Genomic DNA, 14,766 nt, shown 5'->3' on the forward strand with positions numbered 1-14,766 from the left:
TAGTTGGGACTACAGGCATGCACCACCATGCCTGGCTAATTTTTTGTATATATATCTTAGTTAGCCAATTAATTTCTTTCTATTTATAGTAGAGATGGGGTCTTGCTCTTGCTCAGGCTGGTTTCGAACTACTGACCTTGAGCAATCCTCCGACCTCGGCCTCCCAGAGTGCTAGGATTACAGGCGTGAGCCACCGCGCCCGGCCCTGATATACGTTTTTTAAAAAATCATTCTGACTACTGTACGGGAATGGATGGGAGAAAGGTACAAAAGTGGAGTCAGGGGCCTTTTTCCACAAATAATGCTGGAGAAGTTGAACAAATATAGACCAAAAATGAACCTCACACCAAAACCTCACACTTTGTACAAAATTCACTCAAAATGACTCATAGATTTAAATGTAAAATGTAAAACTATCAAGAGTTTAGGGAGGAAATAATATAAATATCCTCAGGCAATAATTTTTACACTTAACACCAAAAGCACAATCTATAAAAGGAAAAAGTTGATATATTGAACCTTATTGAAATTAAAAATTTTTGCTCTGTGAAAGACCTTTTGAAGAGGATGGAAAAACAAGCTAGGGTGGAAGAAAATGTTTGCTAACTACATACCCAACAAAGGCCTTACATTTAAAATATATGCATACTCGTTCCCCCTTCCTACTACTGCACTTGACTAGTCGTAAAAATATATATTTTTAATAAATAATAAAATATATGAAGAACTCTCAAAACTCAACAGTTAAAAAAATCCAATTAATAATGGGCAAAACAGGCATGGTGGTGCATGCCTGTAGTCCCAGCTACTCGGGAAGCTGAGGCAGCAGGATTGCTTGAGCCCAGGAGTTTGAGGTTGCTGTGAGCTAGGCTGACGCCACAGCACTCACTCTAGCCTGGGCAACAAAGTGAGACCCTGTTTCAAAAAAAAAAATGGGCAAAAGACAAGAACAGACATATCACTGAAGAGGATATACACATGACAAGAAAGCACATGAAAAGATATTTGACATCATTAGTCATTGGGGAAATGCAAATTAAAACCAAAATGAGATATTATTACACATCTATCCAAATGTTAAAATGAAAAATAGTGATATATCAAATGCTGTCGAGGAGGCAAAGAAACTGGATCCATGTTACCAGAGGGAATATAAGATTGTATAGCCACTCTGGACAAGTTTGACAGTTTCTTATAAAACTAAAACATGTGCTTCTCCTATCAGCCAGCAATTGTACTCTTGGGCATTTATCCAACAGAAATGATGACTTATGTTCTGTTCACACAAGAACCTATGCACAAATATTCATAGCAGCTTTATTTGTAATGACTAAAACAGGAAACAACCCAAATGTCTTTCATCAAGCAAATGGTTAAACAAACTATGGTACAGCCATACCATGGAACACTATTCAACATAAAAAAAAGAATAAACAATTAATACATGCAACAACTTGGATAGATTTTAAGGGAATTGTGCTAACTAGAAAAAGCCAATTGCAAAAAGTTACATCCTGTATTATTGCATTTATATAACATTCTTGAAAGAATAGAATTAGAGATAGAGAATAAACTAATGGTTTCCAGGAGATGGGGAGAGGCATGTGTATGTTCATAAAGGGGTAGCATAAGGGAATCTTGTGATAATCCAACAGTTTTGTATCTTGATTGTGATGTCAATTACCGAAATGTACACATGACAAAGTTGCATAGAACTATCCATACATGAACACAAATGAGTGCATGTAAAACTAGTGAAATCTGAATAAATTCTGTGAATTATACCAATTTCAATCTACTGGTTTAATTTAATTTAATTTATTATTTATTTTTGAGACAGAGTCTTGCTCTGTCGCCCAGGCTACAGTACTGTGGTGTCAGCCTAGCTCACAGCAACCTCAACCTCCTGGGCTCAATCCTTCTGCCTCAGACTCCCAAGTAGCTGGGACTACAAGCATGTGCCACCACAAGCATGTGCCACCAGCTAATTTTTCTATTTTTAGTAGAGATGGGATCTCACTCTTGTTCAGGCTGGTCTCCAATTCCTGAGCTCAAGCGATCCTCCTGCCTGGTTCTCCCTGAGTGCTAAGATTGTAGGAATGAGCCACTGCACCCAGCCAATTTCCTGGTTTTAAATTGGAATATAGTTATGTATGATGTTACCATTAAGGGACACTGGGTGAATGATATACGCGACTTCCTTATTCATAGATATATTTTTTGCAACTACCTGTGGATCTATAATTATTCATTTTTTAAACAATTTAAGCAGAGCTTTAGGCAGTGGCAATATCGTAGCCAATGAGATTTATCTGAGGTGCAGTTATTGATAATTGAAAACTTTTTCCAATACCCCACTGTAAGGACTTGCAATATAGTCGGCATTGGCAATTTTTGACAGTCTCTACAGAGACTGAATAAAAGAAAATTTAAGGCTGGTCTGAAGGTAGTGAGTTATCTCACTTGATTTTTCACAGTCAGTTACAGATTGAACTCCTTGTGCTACTACTTTCCCCCTTCTGCACTTGACTAGTCTAAGAAAAAAAAATTTAAGCAGAATCGGAAAAACTGGTTGAGACTACAGTAGTAGTACACATGAGAGATGGTGGTTTGGAATAGGTGGTGACAAAAGAGATGGAGAAAACTGGTTAGTTACAGGATATATATTTAAGGTTGAACCCACAGTTTCCTAATGGATAGGATGTGGAGCATGAGAGAGAGAAGAAAATGACTCCCAGTTTTCTTTTTCTTCTCATTTTCTTCTTCTTTTTCTTCTTCTTCTTCTTCTTCTTCTTCTTCTTCTTCTTCTTCTTCTTCTTCTTCTTCTTCTTCTTCTTCTTCTTCTTCTTCTTCTTCTTCTTCTATTTTTTTTGAAGGAGTGCATTAAATGTCAGTTTGATAGAGTTATTCACAAAGTGCTTTTTTATAGAGCTTGGGGTCCACTGTATCAGTGCTTCTCAAACCTCTATGTGCAAACGAATTACTTGGAGATTTGTTAAAATGCAGGTTTTGATTCAGTAGGTCTGCAATGGAGCCTGAGAATTTTCTGATTCTGATACTGTTGAATGGTAGATTCTGTAAGACTATTTCGAGAGCCAGGTTCTTTTTTTTTTTTTTTTAGTGTATTATGGGGGTACAAGTGTTAAGGTTACATATATTGCCCATGCCCCCCTCCCCCCTTGAGTAAGAGCGTCAAGCATGTCCATCCCCCAAACGTTGCACATCTTACTCGTTGTGGTTGTATATACCCATCCCCTCCTCCCCCACTCCCACCTCCCAACACCCGATAAATGTTACTCCTATGTGTCCACTTAGGTGTTGATCCATTAATACCCATTTGCTGGTGAGTACATGTGATGCTGGTTTTTCCATTCTTGAGATACTTCACTTAGTAGAATGGGTTCCAGCTGTATCCAGGAATATACAAGAGGTGCTGTATCACCATTGTTTCTTAAAGCTGAATAGTATTCCATGGTATACATATACCACATTTTATTAATCCACTGATGAATTGATGGGCACTTGGGTTGTTTCCATAGCTTTGAGAGCCAGGTTCTTTTAAACGGATTATTTAAGCTTTACTGGGGGGGAGAGTTTTGTCCAGGCAGATGCTGGTGAGGGGGATGAGCACTAGAAAACAGGAAGGTCTTGTCTCTTCCCGGAAGCCATCCTAACTATATCATTCCACCCTAACCCTACACACAACCCTTGAAACTTCCACAGGTAAATGTTTCTGCAGACCAAATCAGAAAGCTATACGAATTTAAAGCTAAAAGTAATTTTTATGGGTATATGGGCCAATTCTCTCTCCAGAAACCCTAGTAATGGGTTTTACCCTCTGCTTGAAACCTCCAAGAATGGGAACTCACTACCTCAGATGGCAAATCACTGGCTTTTCCCCCTCCCCTTGCTAAATATTTAAAAGTGTTAATCAAATATATTCACCACCCAAAATAACATCAGAAGTAAGGGTTAGTGAACTGCACTAATGATGTCGACAATTATCTAGAAAGGGTGGTCACTGAGCTCCCTTGTAATAAGGGGGAAATTTTATAGAGGAGGTAGGATTTAGATGCAAAAAAAGAAAATGGCACATAGATGAGCCTGTAGGTACTGAAGGATCATGAAAATAGCCAAGGGCAAAGGATGTAAGCAGGAAAAAGTAGGAAATGTTTGAAAAACTGATTAGCCACTCATAATAGGAAGAGTGGGAGAGAGATAAGACCACCAGATGAGTGACAAGCCTTGAATACTAGTCTAAGAAGTTTAAACCTTAAGCCATAGGTAGTTAATGGGACAGCCACCGAAGTCTTGGGAATAGGACAGTGACATGAGAAACACCTTAACATTCTAGAACTCAAAAAAACAGTTCTTTTTTCACTCACTTTACAAATAAATAAACAGATCAAAAGAGATGACCCAATTCATTCAAGATTACAGTAGGTACATGGGGAGAGCTATGTTTTAGATCGTGAAAAATCTAGCTACAGTATGGAGCATAGATTGGACAGGGAGAGGCCAGAAGCAAAGAGACTTAATAGGGAGCTGCTGACATCATCAATAATTAAGGTATAAGGGTATCAGTTCCTCTGGATTAAAATGGCCAAAGGGCAGAGTGCTGTGGTGACTCACACCTGTAATCCTAGCATTCTAGCAGTCAAGGATCCCTTGAGCAAGAGTGAGACCCCTATCTCTACTAAAAATATAAATATTAGTCTCTACTAAAATTAGAAAAATTAGCCAGGCATCATGGTGCATGCCTGTAGTCCCAGCTATTTGGGAGGCTGAGGCAGGAGGACAGCTTGAGCCCAGGAGTTTGAGGTTGCAGTGAGTTATGATGACACTACTGCACTCCACCAAGGGCAACAGAGAGAGAGTCTGTCTCAAAAGTAAAATAAAATAAAATAGAGTGGTCAAGGGAATATGTTTATCACAGAATTCCTAAGATAAATTGACAACATTTGAGATAGAGAGGCACTACATCATAGCAATGCTAGTGCTTAAGAGCATGGGTCTGTTTTCAAAACATGTGGTGGCTGGCTCACTCCTGTAATCCTAGCACTCTGGGAGGCCAAGGCGGCCGGATCGTTCAAGGTCAGGAGTTCGAAAACAGCCTGAGCAAGAGCGAGACCCTGTCTCTACTGAAAAGAAATTAATTGGCCAACTTCTATATATAGAAAAAATTAGCCAGGCACGGTGGCGCATGCCTGTAGTCCCAGCTACTCGGGAGGCTGAGGCAGGAGGATCGCTTGAGCCCAGGAGTTTGAGGTTGCTGTGAGCTAGGCCAACGCCACGGCACTCACTCTAGCCTGGGCAACAAAGCGAGACTGTCTCAAAAAAATAAATAAATAAATAAACAAACAGAAATTAATTGGCCAACTAAAAATATATATATTTAAAAAAAACATGTGGGCGTGATTCTTGGCTCAGCCACTTGTTGGTTGTATGACCTTGGACACGTTATTCAACCATCTCTAAGCACCAGTTTCTAGAGTTGTTAAATGGGGGTAATGATAGCCCCTACATCATAAAATTGTTGTGAAGATTATATATAAGTAATCCAATAAAAATTTAACACAGTATCTGGTGCATAGTAAATGATAAATGTCAGTTGTTGTTTTTTTATAGCTTTGGGTGACAAAATTTTACACCTAAGAAACTGTGACAATAATAATATTAATAGAAATAAGGAAGGCCAGGGGGAGCCAGCCAAAGGACTATGCGTTTGATGTCATGTGAATGATGGAGGATGATACAGACAGTGTGCAGTAATCAATTAAAGACATTTATCTGGGGTTCAGAAGACAGGCTAGGCCTGAGGAAAGATATGTGGGAAGTATCTGCATTAAGGGGATTTGTAGATCTAAAAAGTATTAAAAAGAAATGATAATTACCATTCATTTGTTACACAAAAATGAATAATAGCCAACATGTATTGAAAGCTTGCTCTCTGCCAGGCACAGAGTATCTTACTTGTATAAACTTGTTTAATCTGCAAAACTACTTTATGAGTAAATACTACTTTTATCCTCATATTTCAGGTGAGAAGCAGACTCATGGAGGGAGAATAACTTGCCCAAGTTCAGACAGCTAGCAGAGGTAGAACCAGAATTTAAACCAGTCTCCAGCTCGAGGCCTGGGCCCTTTATCCCCGTGTATGCTGCATCATAACTTGCAAGGTTTATTCCCAGGTCTCCTTTCCACGAGAGGATCACTGCAGGGTAGAAAGAAATCATAATGAGCGACAAGGAAATGACATAATTGTTTTTTTTTTTTTTTTTTTTGGGACAATGCAATGAGTGCAGACATAATTGTTTTTAAATGCAACTTGAGACCAACAAGACAGCTAGCTCTACTACTGAGCAAAGAATGGAATTGATTCTGGATGTGACTGTCCTGTTATTAATGATTTAAGGAATCAGAGCAACGAATGCATTATGCCTGTGTGCGGAAAACAGAAAGGCATCTTGGGAAGCAGGGCAAAGAGAGAACATTCATAACACTAATTGAGAATGAGCCCCCAGGGAATCTTCATTGCCCATAATCAAGAATGAAGTATGAACCCTCCCACCTTTGACTCCAGAGTCAAACAACAAATCAAACAGCAGGATCATCTGGTGAAGGTAATTGCCTGTGGGTCACAAAACCCACACACAGGTTATCAGTCTGCTTCTGGCTGTAGAATATGCATAGGGGAACTGCCTCCACAATGCTTCTGCAGCTCTGATTCCTGAGGAAGGGAGGAGGAGAGTTTGTTGGGAAATGTGCATTACTTGCTGACTGGGGAAGGAAGTCCTGAGCGAGTGCTCACATAGACTGGTGCAACAACCATATGAGGTGGGCACTGCTCTTATACCTATTTTACAGATGGGAAAACTGAGGCACAGGAAGGTTAAGTAACATGCCCAAGGCCACAAAACTAATCAGTGGCAGAGTCTGGCTGTGACTCCATCTTATTCTTGCTCCAGAGCTCCCATTCTTAACCACCATACTGTGCACCATAGGCTATGATTTTCCCAGAAATCATAGACTTTCCTGGCAGAATGAGACCTTAACTATTGCAATTCAACCCAAATTATATCAGTCATCTTTTTTCTTTCTATTCAAGTACGTTGCCTTCCTTTGACACCTATGCATTTTCTGCTCTTACCGATGAACAATGATTCTAATATCATTGATCTTTTCTCCCTAAGCTCCTCCACCATCTCCCCATTTATTTTCACATTCCCTTACAACCTTCTTGTTGTTACCACTTTCTCTCTTTTTTTTTGACACAGAGTCTCACTCTGTTCCCCAGGCTAGAGTGCTGTGGCATCAGCCTAGCTCACAGCAACCTCAAACTCCTGGGCTCAAGCGATCCTCCTGCTTCAGGCTCCCAACTAGCTGGGACTACAGGCATGCGCCACCATGCCCGGCTAATTTTTTCTATATATTTTTAGTTGGCCAATTAATTTCTTTCTAATTTTAGTAGAGACAGGGTTTTGCTCTTGCTCAGGCTGGTCTTGAACTCCTGACCTTAAGCGATCCGCCCGCCTCAGCCTCCCAGAGTGCTAGGATTACAGGCATGAGCCACTGTGCCTGCCCATTTCCACTTTCTGAGTTCAGGTACAATAAAGCCTTTAGCAAAACTACGGGCTCTTTGCCTATAACAGTCTCTACACTTACCTTGACCCTGGTATAGTCTTTTAGAATAAACCTCTCTGGAGGAATGAATTAGGTAGATGAAGAGGCTCAACATTCAGAGTAGTGATTTAGCATTAATCTGTTCTTGCTTTGATGTGGTTTGATCCTCCAGCACTCCTGCTGGGAGTCTTTGACACAGGCCTCTTATCCATTGTCTTTACCAAGGGCTATTCTGGTAAAGACAATGGTTCAGCACTTCTTCCTTCTTTCAACCTCTCCAGCTTAGAGCTGAACATCATGTAATCTATAATTTCTAGAACAGTATTGTTGTAGTGCCTTTTGTATTAGTCAGGATAGGCTAGGTTATGCTGCTGCAAAAAAGAAATCTCAAGTTTCAATGGTTTTAACAAAACCAAACATTCTCATTCACCCAAAGTCTGCTGCAAGACCAGCACCTCTCCAGTTAGCTGCCCGCTGCAATGAATTCCAAGAGCCTGGCTCTTTCCAACAGGTGGCTCTGCCATCTCAGTACAAGGCCGAAGTGCACCACAGCAGTGCAGAGAGAGCTGGAGGGCTGCACAGTAGTTCTTAAATGGTTGGTTTGGCCTGGGGGTGACACCTAACTCTTCTCCTTCCAGCCCATTGACCAGAACCAGTCAAATGGCTCTGCCTAACTCTAAAGGAGTTAGGAAATATGGGGAAACACATTCTGTGAGCTGGAGATGTCTTTGTCTTTTTCTCATTAATATATCACACCCTGCAATCCTGTCTCTTCCTTTCCCGGTTTAGTCAAAGCTCATCCACTTGTACTTTGTACTTTTAACCTTCTATCTCTAAACCAACTAATTATTGCTCAATCCAATTCTTGTTCTTTGCAGCGTTTTAACCTCCTGCCAGATGACCCTGCCTCTGTTCTTTCACTTGCATGTCTCGAGGTTGGAATGTTTTCTCCCTCTTCTCCAGGCCCACTTTCGAATCTTGTCATTTTCCAGGAGCTATCCAGCTGAAAATGGTATGGAAAAATCCCCTAAACTTTCTGAAATTGGCATTATTAAGAGCGAGAAACACTCTTTCTTTGGAGTGTGGTGAAGAAACGAAGACAGGAGAAACACTAAAGGAATAAAAGCAGGTTGAACAAATCTTCTGGGGAAGCCAGGTCAAGGAGCAATTCCTGGTCCACTGTCTTCCTAAGACAGTTTAATAGAGGTCAGATGCAAAGACCTCTAAGAAAGGGCCCCATCACTCTCCGGCAGAAGTAGGTCTTCCTCTCCCACAGTTTACACATGTCTTGGTCAGAATGAGCATGAATGTCATGCTTTTGTTTTTAATTAAACACACTATAAAATCAGTATGTAAGGAAACATAAAAGAAAGGAAAATTCATCCTCCCAACCTAAGAACTATCATTGATTACAACTTCTTTCCAGCCTTTATTTTTTTCCATGTTTGTGATTATACCAAACATACAACTAGCAAATAAGTAATTCCTTCTAAAGGTATGTATGCCTGAGAAGATAATACATAAAGTTAATGACTTAGTCATTTACATCTTAGTAAGAAATAGCTTAGGAAGCTCTTTTCTTTTTTCTTTAATAACTGGTCGGGATCGGTACGCTAAAGGTTGGGTACAGAAAGAGGAGCAGGGGAGGAGGAGAGGGTGAGCCAGTGGGAAATACTGCATATGAGACTATGGGTAGCTTATAGTAGTGATGGCCATTAGGTCTTTGGGAATGGAGGGCAAATGGGGGCAGAATATCAGAATTAGGAAAAGTAGCAAAAAGGGGAAATGGTTGGCTTCAAAAGCAAATTTTGCCAGCCTAAAAATTTTAAGATCACAGATCTAGCAAACAGAACCTTTAAACTCACCTATTCTGACTCCCACCTTGTGTTTACCTTGAGTACATCCCTGCCATGTGCTGCCTAAGCTAAACTTGAAAATGCCAGTGCTGGAGACTCTACTTCCACTATTTCCCAAGATTCCCCTAACCATTTTTAGAAAAAGCCATTGATTTAGAGAAAAAAGTTCTCGGGCAGGAACAGAGGCTCATGAATGTAATCCCAACACTCTGGGAGGCTGAGGCAGGAGGATCAGTTGAGCACAGGAGTTCAAGACCAGGCTGGGCACATAGCAGGACCCCATCTCTACTAAATAAATAAATATAAATATATATACAGAGCGAGCGAGTGAGTGAGAGAGAGAGAGAGAGAGAAAATTTAGAGCTAAGGTTCAGTGCTTAAGGGAGGAGGTTGTGGCATCTACAGGTTCAAGGTGATTTGAGCTCCAGCCAGGATGATCAAGCTTGTTTGCAATGACCATCTGGGGAAGAGGGTCTGCATTAAATGCAACGAGGCAGATGACACCATTGAAGACCTTAAGAAGCGATTGCAGGCTGGTCGCAGTGGCTCCGCCTGTAATCCTAGCACTCTGGGAGGCCAAGGCAGGCGGATTGCTCAAGGTCAGAAGTTCGAAAACAGCCTGAGCAAGAGGGAGACCCTGTCTCTACTAAAAATAGAAAGAAATTAGCTGGACAACTAAAAATATATAGAAAAAATTAGCCAGGCATGGTGGCACATGCGTGTAGTCCCAGCTACTCGGGAGGCTGAAGCAGAAGGATCGCTTGAGTTCAGGAGTTTGAGATTGCTATGAGCTAGCCTGAAGCCATGGCATTCTAGCCTGGACAACAGAGTGAGACCCTATCTCAAAAAAAAAGAAAAAAGAAAAAGAATCTTAGCTTACATTTATTAAATACATATGCCAGGCACTATTCTAAGTGCTCTGTGTGTATTACCTCATTTAACCTTCACAAAAATGCTATGAGATAGGTACCCTTGTTCTCAACTTCATCTTACAGAGGAGGAAACTGAGGCATAGAAAGTAACCTGCCTAAGACTTTACAGCTAGTAAGTGGCAGAAGCAAAGGTCACATCCTAGTAACTAACACTGTAACCCTTGCACTCTTTCAATCACTCTTGTTTGTATGCTTGGCTAACATTTTGAACTTTAACATTCATACAAAGCAGTGAAGAATACATCTCTTTGAGTCGTGCTTTCTACTAGTTTGATAGTGAACAGCAGACTGGTATCTCCTTATGTGCAACATTTGCATTACATTAGAATGGGCCTTGGGGAATGAGAAGCATGATGGGGAAAGATAGACTGATCTAAGATGAGCCCTGTAGCCTCGCTCAGGGCCCAGGACCCTCTCCTGGCTCTTAGTGGATCTAATAAAGTATCTGCTTTATTGGTAAAAAAAAAAAAAAAAAAAAAAAAAGAATGGGCCATTAGCGGAGGATATATGCTTTCTAGGTCCTTCCAGACCTAGGGACTCATGTCAAACACATGATATTATTGGGCTTCCACTCAGGAATTTGGAACACTGGAGGTGCAACGGGGCACTGAGCTGAGAGTCCAACAAACTTACACCTGACTGTGGATGATTTCTCAATTGTAAAATGAGAGAATTGGACTCCACTCAGATAGAGCCGGCTAAGGGACCTCTTAATGCTGAAATCTCATGTCCAAAGGAGTAACTCTGTCCCTGGGAGTTTCCAGCACTGTGGCAGATGGAGAGAGCAAATATATAACTTGAAAGAAGCAGACTCTCTGGTGCCCCTTGAGTCACATATTACGTTGAAATGAATCAATGAGTACTTGTTCCTTCCTTTTGATGTCTGAGGCTGTTGATTGGCAATGGTTACTATGCTTAGGTTTTCAACTGGCTCTGTTGCCCCTGCTAAAAATAAGCCACCAGCATTAGGGCTGAGTCATTTTCATACATGAATATGTGGAGGAAAAAAGTGACAAAGGTCATACAGGCTCTGTGGATTATTTCCCTTCTGACCAGACACCACCCCTTGTTCTCAACCAGCCCCTCTTTTTCTGTTTTATTTCAGATAAGCCATACACCTTAAATAGAAAACATACTCAACAGCATGTTATTGTGCTTCGGTTTGTTCATATCCTGTTCTCTGCTTGTGGATGGGACTTGTCCTTAGATCTGGCTTTTTACTTTTCTCAGGAATAGAGGTTGATGTTAACAACATTTGTAACTGGATTTTACAGTTTGCAAAGTGATTCCATATACACCATTTATTTATTTATTATTTGAGACAGAGTCTCCCTTTGTTGTCCAGGCTAGAGTGAGTGCCATGGCGTCAGCCTAGCTTGCAGCAACCTCAAACTCCTGGGCTCAAGCAATCCTTCTGCCTCAGCCTCCTGAGTAGCTGGGACTACAGACATGCGCCACCATGCCCGGCTAATTTTTTCTATATATGTTAGTTGGCCAATTAATTTCTTTCTATTTATAGTAGAGTCGGGGTCTCGCTCTTGCTCAGGTTGGTTTCAAACTTCGGACCTCGAGCAATCCGCCCGCCTTAGCCTCCCAGAGTGCTAGGATTACAGAGTCTTACTTTGTTGCCCAGGCTAGAGTGAGTGCCATGGCGTCAGCCTAACTCACAGCAACCTCAAACTCCTGGGCTGAAGCAATCCTCCTGCCTCAGCCTCCCAAGTAGCTGGGACTACAGGCATGTGCCACCATGCCCGGCTAATTTTTTCTATATACGTATTAGTTGGCCAATTTATTTCTTTGTATTTATAGTAGAGATGGGGTCTCACTCTTGCTCAGGCTGGTTTCAAACTCCTGACCTCGAGCACTCCGCCCGCCTCGGCCTCCCAGAGTGCTAGGATTACAGGCGTGAGCCACCGCGCCCAGCCCAAAATTAATTTCTTTTTTTTTTTTTTAGAAACTCATTGTTTATTTTCCATCAGCCTTATTTCCATTTTTAAGAATTTGTGGAACTTAAGACCACTCAGTGGTTGTTCCCACCCATTCAGTGGCCTGAGCAGTGGGAGCTGCAGACCAGTCTTCCGTGGCAGGCTGGGCGCTCCAGTCTTCAGTGGGGAACTGCTGAATAGGCACAGAGGGCACCTGCACGCCTTCAGACCAGTCTGCAACCTCGGGCTGAGTAGCAGTAAACTCAGGAGCTGGAGCTGTCCATTCACCCTGAAACTCCTCTTTGGTCACAGCTTTCTCGGCGGCAGCTTGCTCTTCCTTTTCAATCTCTTCGGGATCTCTGTAGAAGTAGAGATCAGGCATGACTTCCCACGGGTGTTCACGGGAGATGGTGCCACGCATGCGGAGAACTTCTCGGGCCAGCATCCACCACATCAGACCCACAGAGTGAGCCCCCTTGTTGTTGCACGGGATGGCAATGTCCACGTAACGCAGAGGAGAATCTGTGTTACACAGAGCAATGGTAGGCAGGTTAACACAAGACGCCTCTGTGAGAGGCTGGCGGTCAGCCCTGGGGTCAGTAACCACCAGAAGACGCGGCTCCCGGAACGCTGCCTGGATCTGGCTAGTGAAGGTTCCAGGAGTGAAGCGGCCAGCAATAGGAGTGGCTCCAGTGGCAGCAGCAAACTTCAGCACAGCTCGCTGGCCAGTATTTCTGGAGGATGTGACACTGACATCAGCAGGGTTTTCAATGGCAACAATGGCACGAGCTGCCAACAGAAGCTTCTCCCAGGTCCTCTTCAGATTTATGATGTAGATGCCATCAGTTTTCCTTTTGTAGATGTATTGTTCCATTTGGAAGTCAAGGTTGGTGCCACCTAAGTGGGTTCCTGCTGCAAGGAATTTGAGGACATCCTCCTCCTTCATTTGCAGGACATCAAGGGCTCCGGACATCGTGAAAGTTTCCCTTTAAGTTACGACGGGAATCCAGAACAACGCCATATGGGCCCCTTCCTCGGGTAGCATGGAAAAGCCAAAATTAATTTCTTAACTGTGATGGATTTGCAATGTCATCCCTAGTGAACTCTATCTAAAGACTCTTTTGGATGGGCTCTGGGTTCGTGTGATCTTTCCTAAAATTCTTTCTTTCTTTCTTTCTTTTTTTTTTTTTTTCAGACATAGTTTCACTCTGTTGCCTTGAGTAGAGTGCCGTGGCATTAGCCTAGCTCATTGCAACCTCAAACTCTTGGGCTCAGGTGATCCTCCTGCCTCAGCCTCCCTAGTAGCTGGGACTATAGGGGTGCCAACATGTTCAGCTGGCTAATTTTTCTATTTTTAGTAGAAACAGGTTCTCATTCTTGCTCACGTTGGTCTTAAACTCCTGAGCTCAAGCGATCCTCCCGCCTCAGCCTCCCAGAATGTTAGGATTACAGGCGTGAGCCACAGCACCCAGCCCAAAATTCTAATCTATACCTTTCACATCTATTTACTTAAGAGATTCAAGTGAGGGGGCAAAATTCAGGTTTCCTGGTGGCAAGTCTCACTGGATGCTCACTGGAAGTCTCCTTGCACTTGACTACTCTCCCACAAGGACAATGGAGACTTCCTTGATGACCTTATGAGACTGTTAGATGTTAACCATCTGGGAGATGGAATTATCCAGGCAATTTTAATTTTCTTGTCTGTGCTTTTCTGCATTTAGCAAATTTTCTATAGTGAGTATGTGTTTCTACCATAATTGGGAGGAAAAAACCCAAGCAACCCAACATTTTGAAGACATATCTTTTTTTTTTTTTTTTCAGACAGAGCCTTGCTCTGTCACTCAGGCTAGAGTGTAGTGTTGCCATCATAGCTCATTGCAATCTCAAACTCCTGGCCTCAAGCAATCCTCCTGCCTCCGCCTCTCAGAATGCTAAAATTACAGCTATGAGCCACCTTGTCTGGCCTGAAAACATGTCTTTTATTCTTGGTATGAACTTCAGCTTTATGTGTAAAAACCATGGTGAGAGGTGATGATGGGCTTCCTCTCCATCCACTGAACCCAAGTCAGAAGGAAGTGGAGACAGAAAATAGACCTGAACAAAATATGACCAATAGCCTTGGCTCCATCAAAAATAGCCTTAGGCAAGTACAATAGCTCAGGCCTGTAACCCCAGCACTTTGGGAGTCCAACAAGTTCAAGAGCAGCCTGGGCAACATATCGAGACCTGTGTCTACACAAAAAATTTAAAAATTAGCTAGATGTGGTGGTGTGCACCTGTAGACCCAGCTACTAGGGAAGCTGAGGGTCGCTTGAGCCTAGGATTTCAGGTTACAGTGATCAGGCCTCTGCACTCCGGCCTAGGTGACAGAGGGAGACTTTGTCTTTAAAAAACAAAGGCAAAAACAAAACAGCCTCAGATACCAGAATT

At 42.2% G+C, this 14,766-nt stretch overlaps 1 protein-coding gene and 1 non-coding gene across 2 annotated transcripts; one reads left to right on the forward strand and one right to left on the reverse strand.

The window, feature by feature from the left end:
• The first annotated feature begins 2,272 nt into the window (after positions 1-2,272).
• LOC142862226 (U4 spliceosomal RNA) lies at positions 2,273-2,413 on the forward strand. Its single transcript, XR_012913309.1, has one exon. It is a non-coding gene; the product is annotated as a U4 spliceosomal RNA (small nuclear RNA).
• Positions 2,414-12,421: 10,008 nt separating this feature from the next.
• Positions 12,422-13,386, reverse strand: LOC105885076 (small ribosomal subunit protein uS2-like). Its single transcript, XM_075994457.1, has one exon. It carries the CDS (start codon positions 13,307-13,309, stop codon positions 12,422-12,424), a length of 888 nt encoding a protein of 295 aa, XP_075850572.1. The 5' UTR covers positions 13,310-13,386.
• Positions 13,387-14,766: the final 1,380 nt, after the last annotated feature.

Source organism: Microcebus murinus, chromosome 18, assembly GCF_040939455.1.
Source record: "Microcebus murinus isolate Inina chromosome 18, M.murinus_Inina_mat1.0, whole genome shotgun sequence".
Lineage (NCBI taxonomy): Eukaryota > Metazoa > Chordata > Mammalia > Primates > Cheirogaleidae > Microcebus > Microcebus murinus.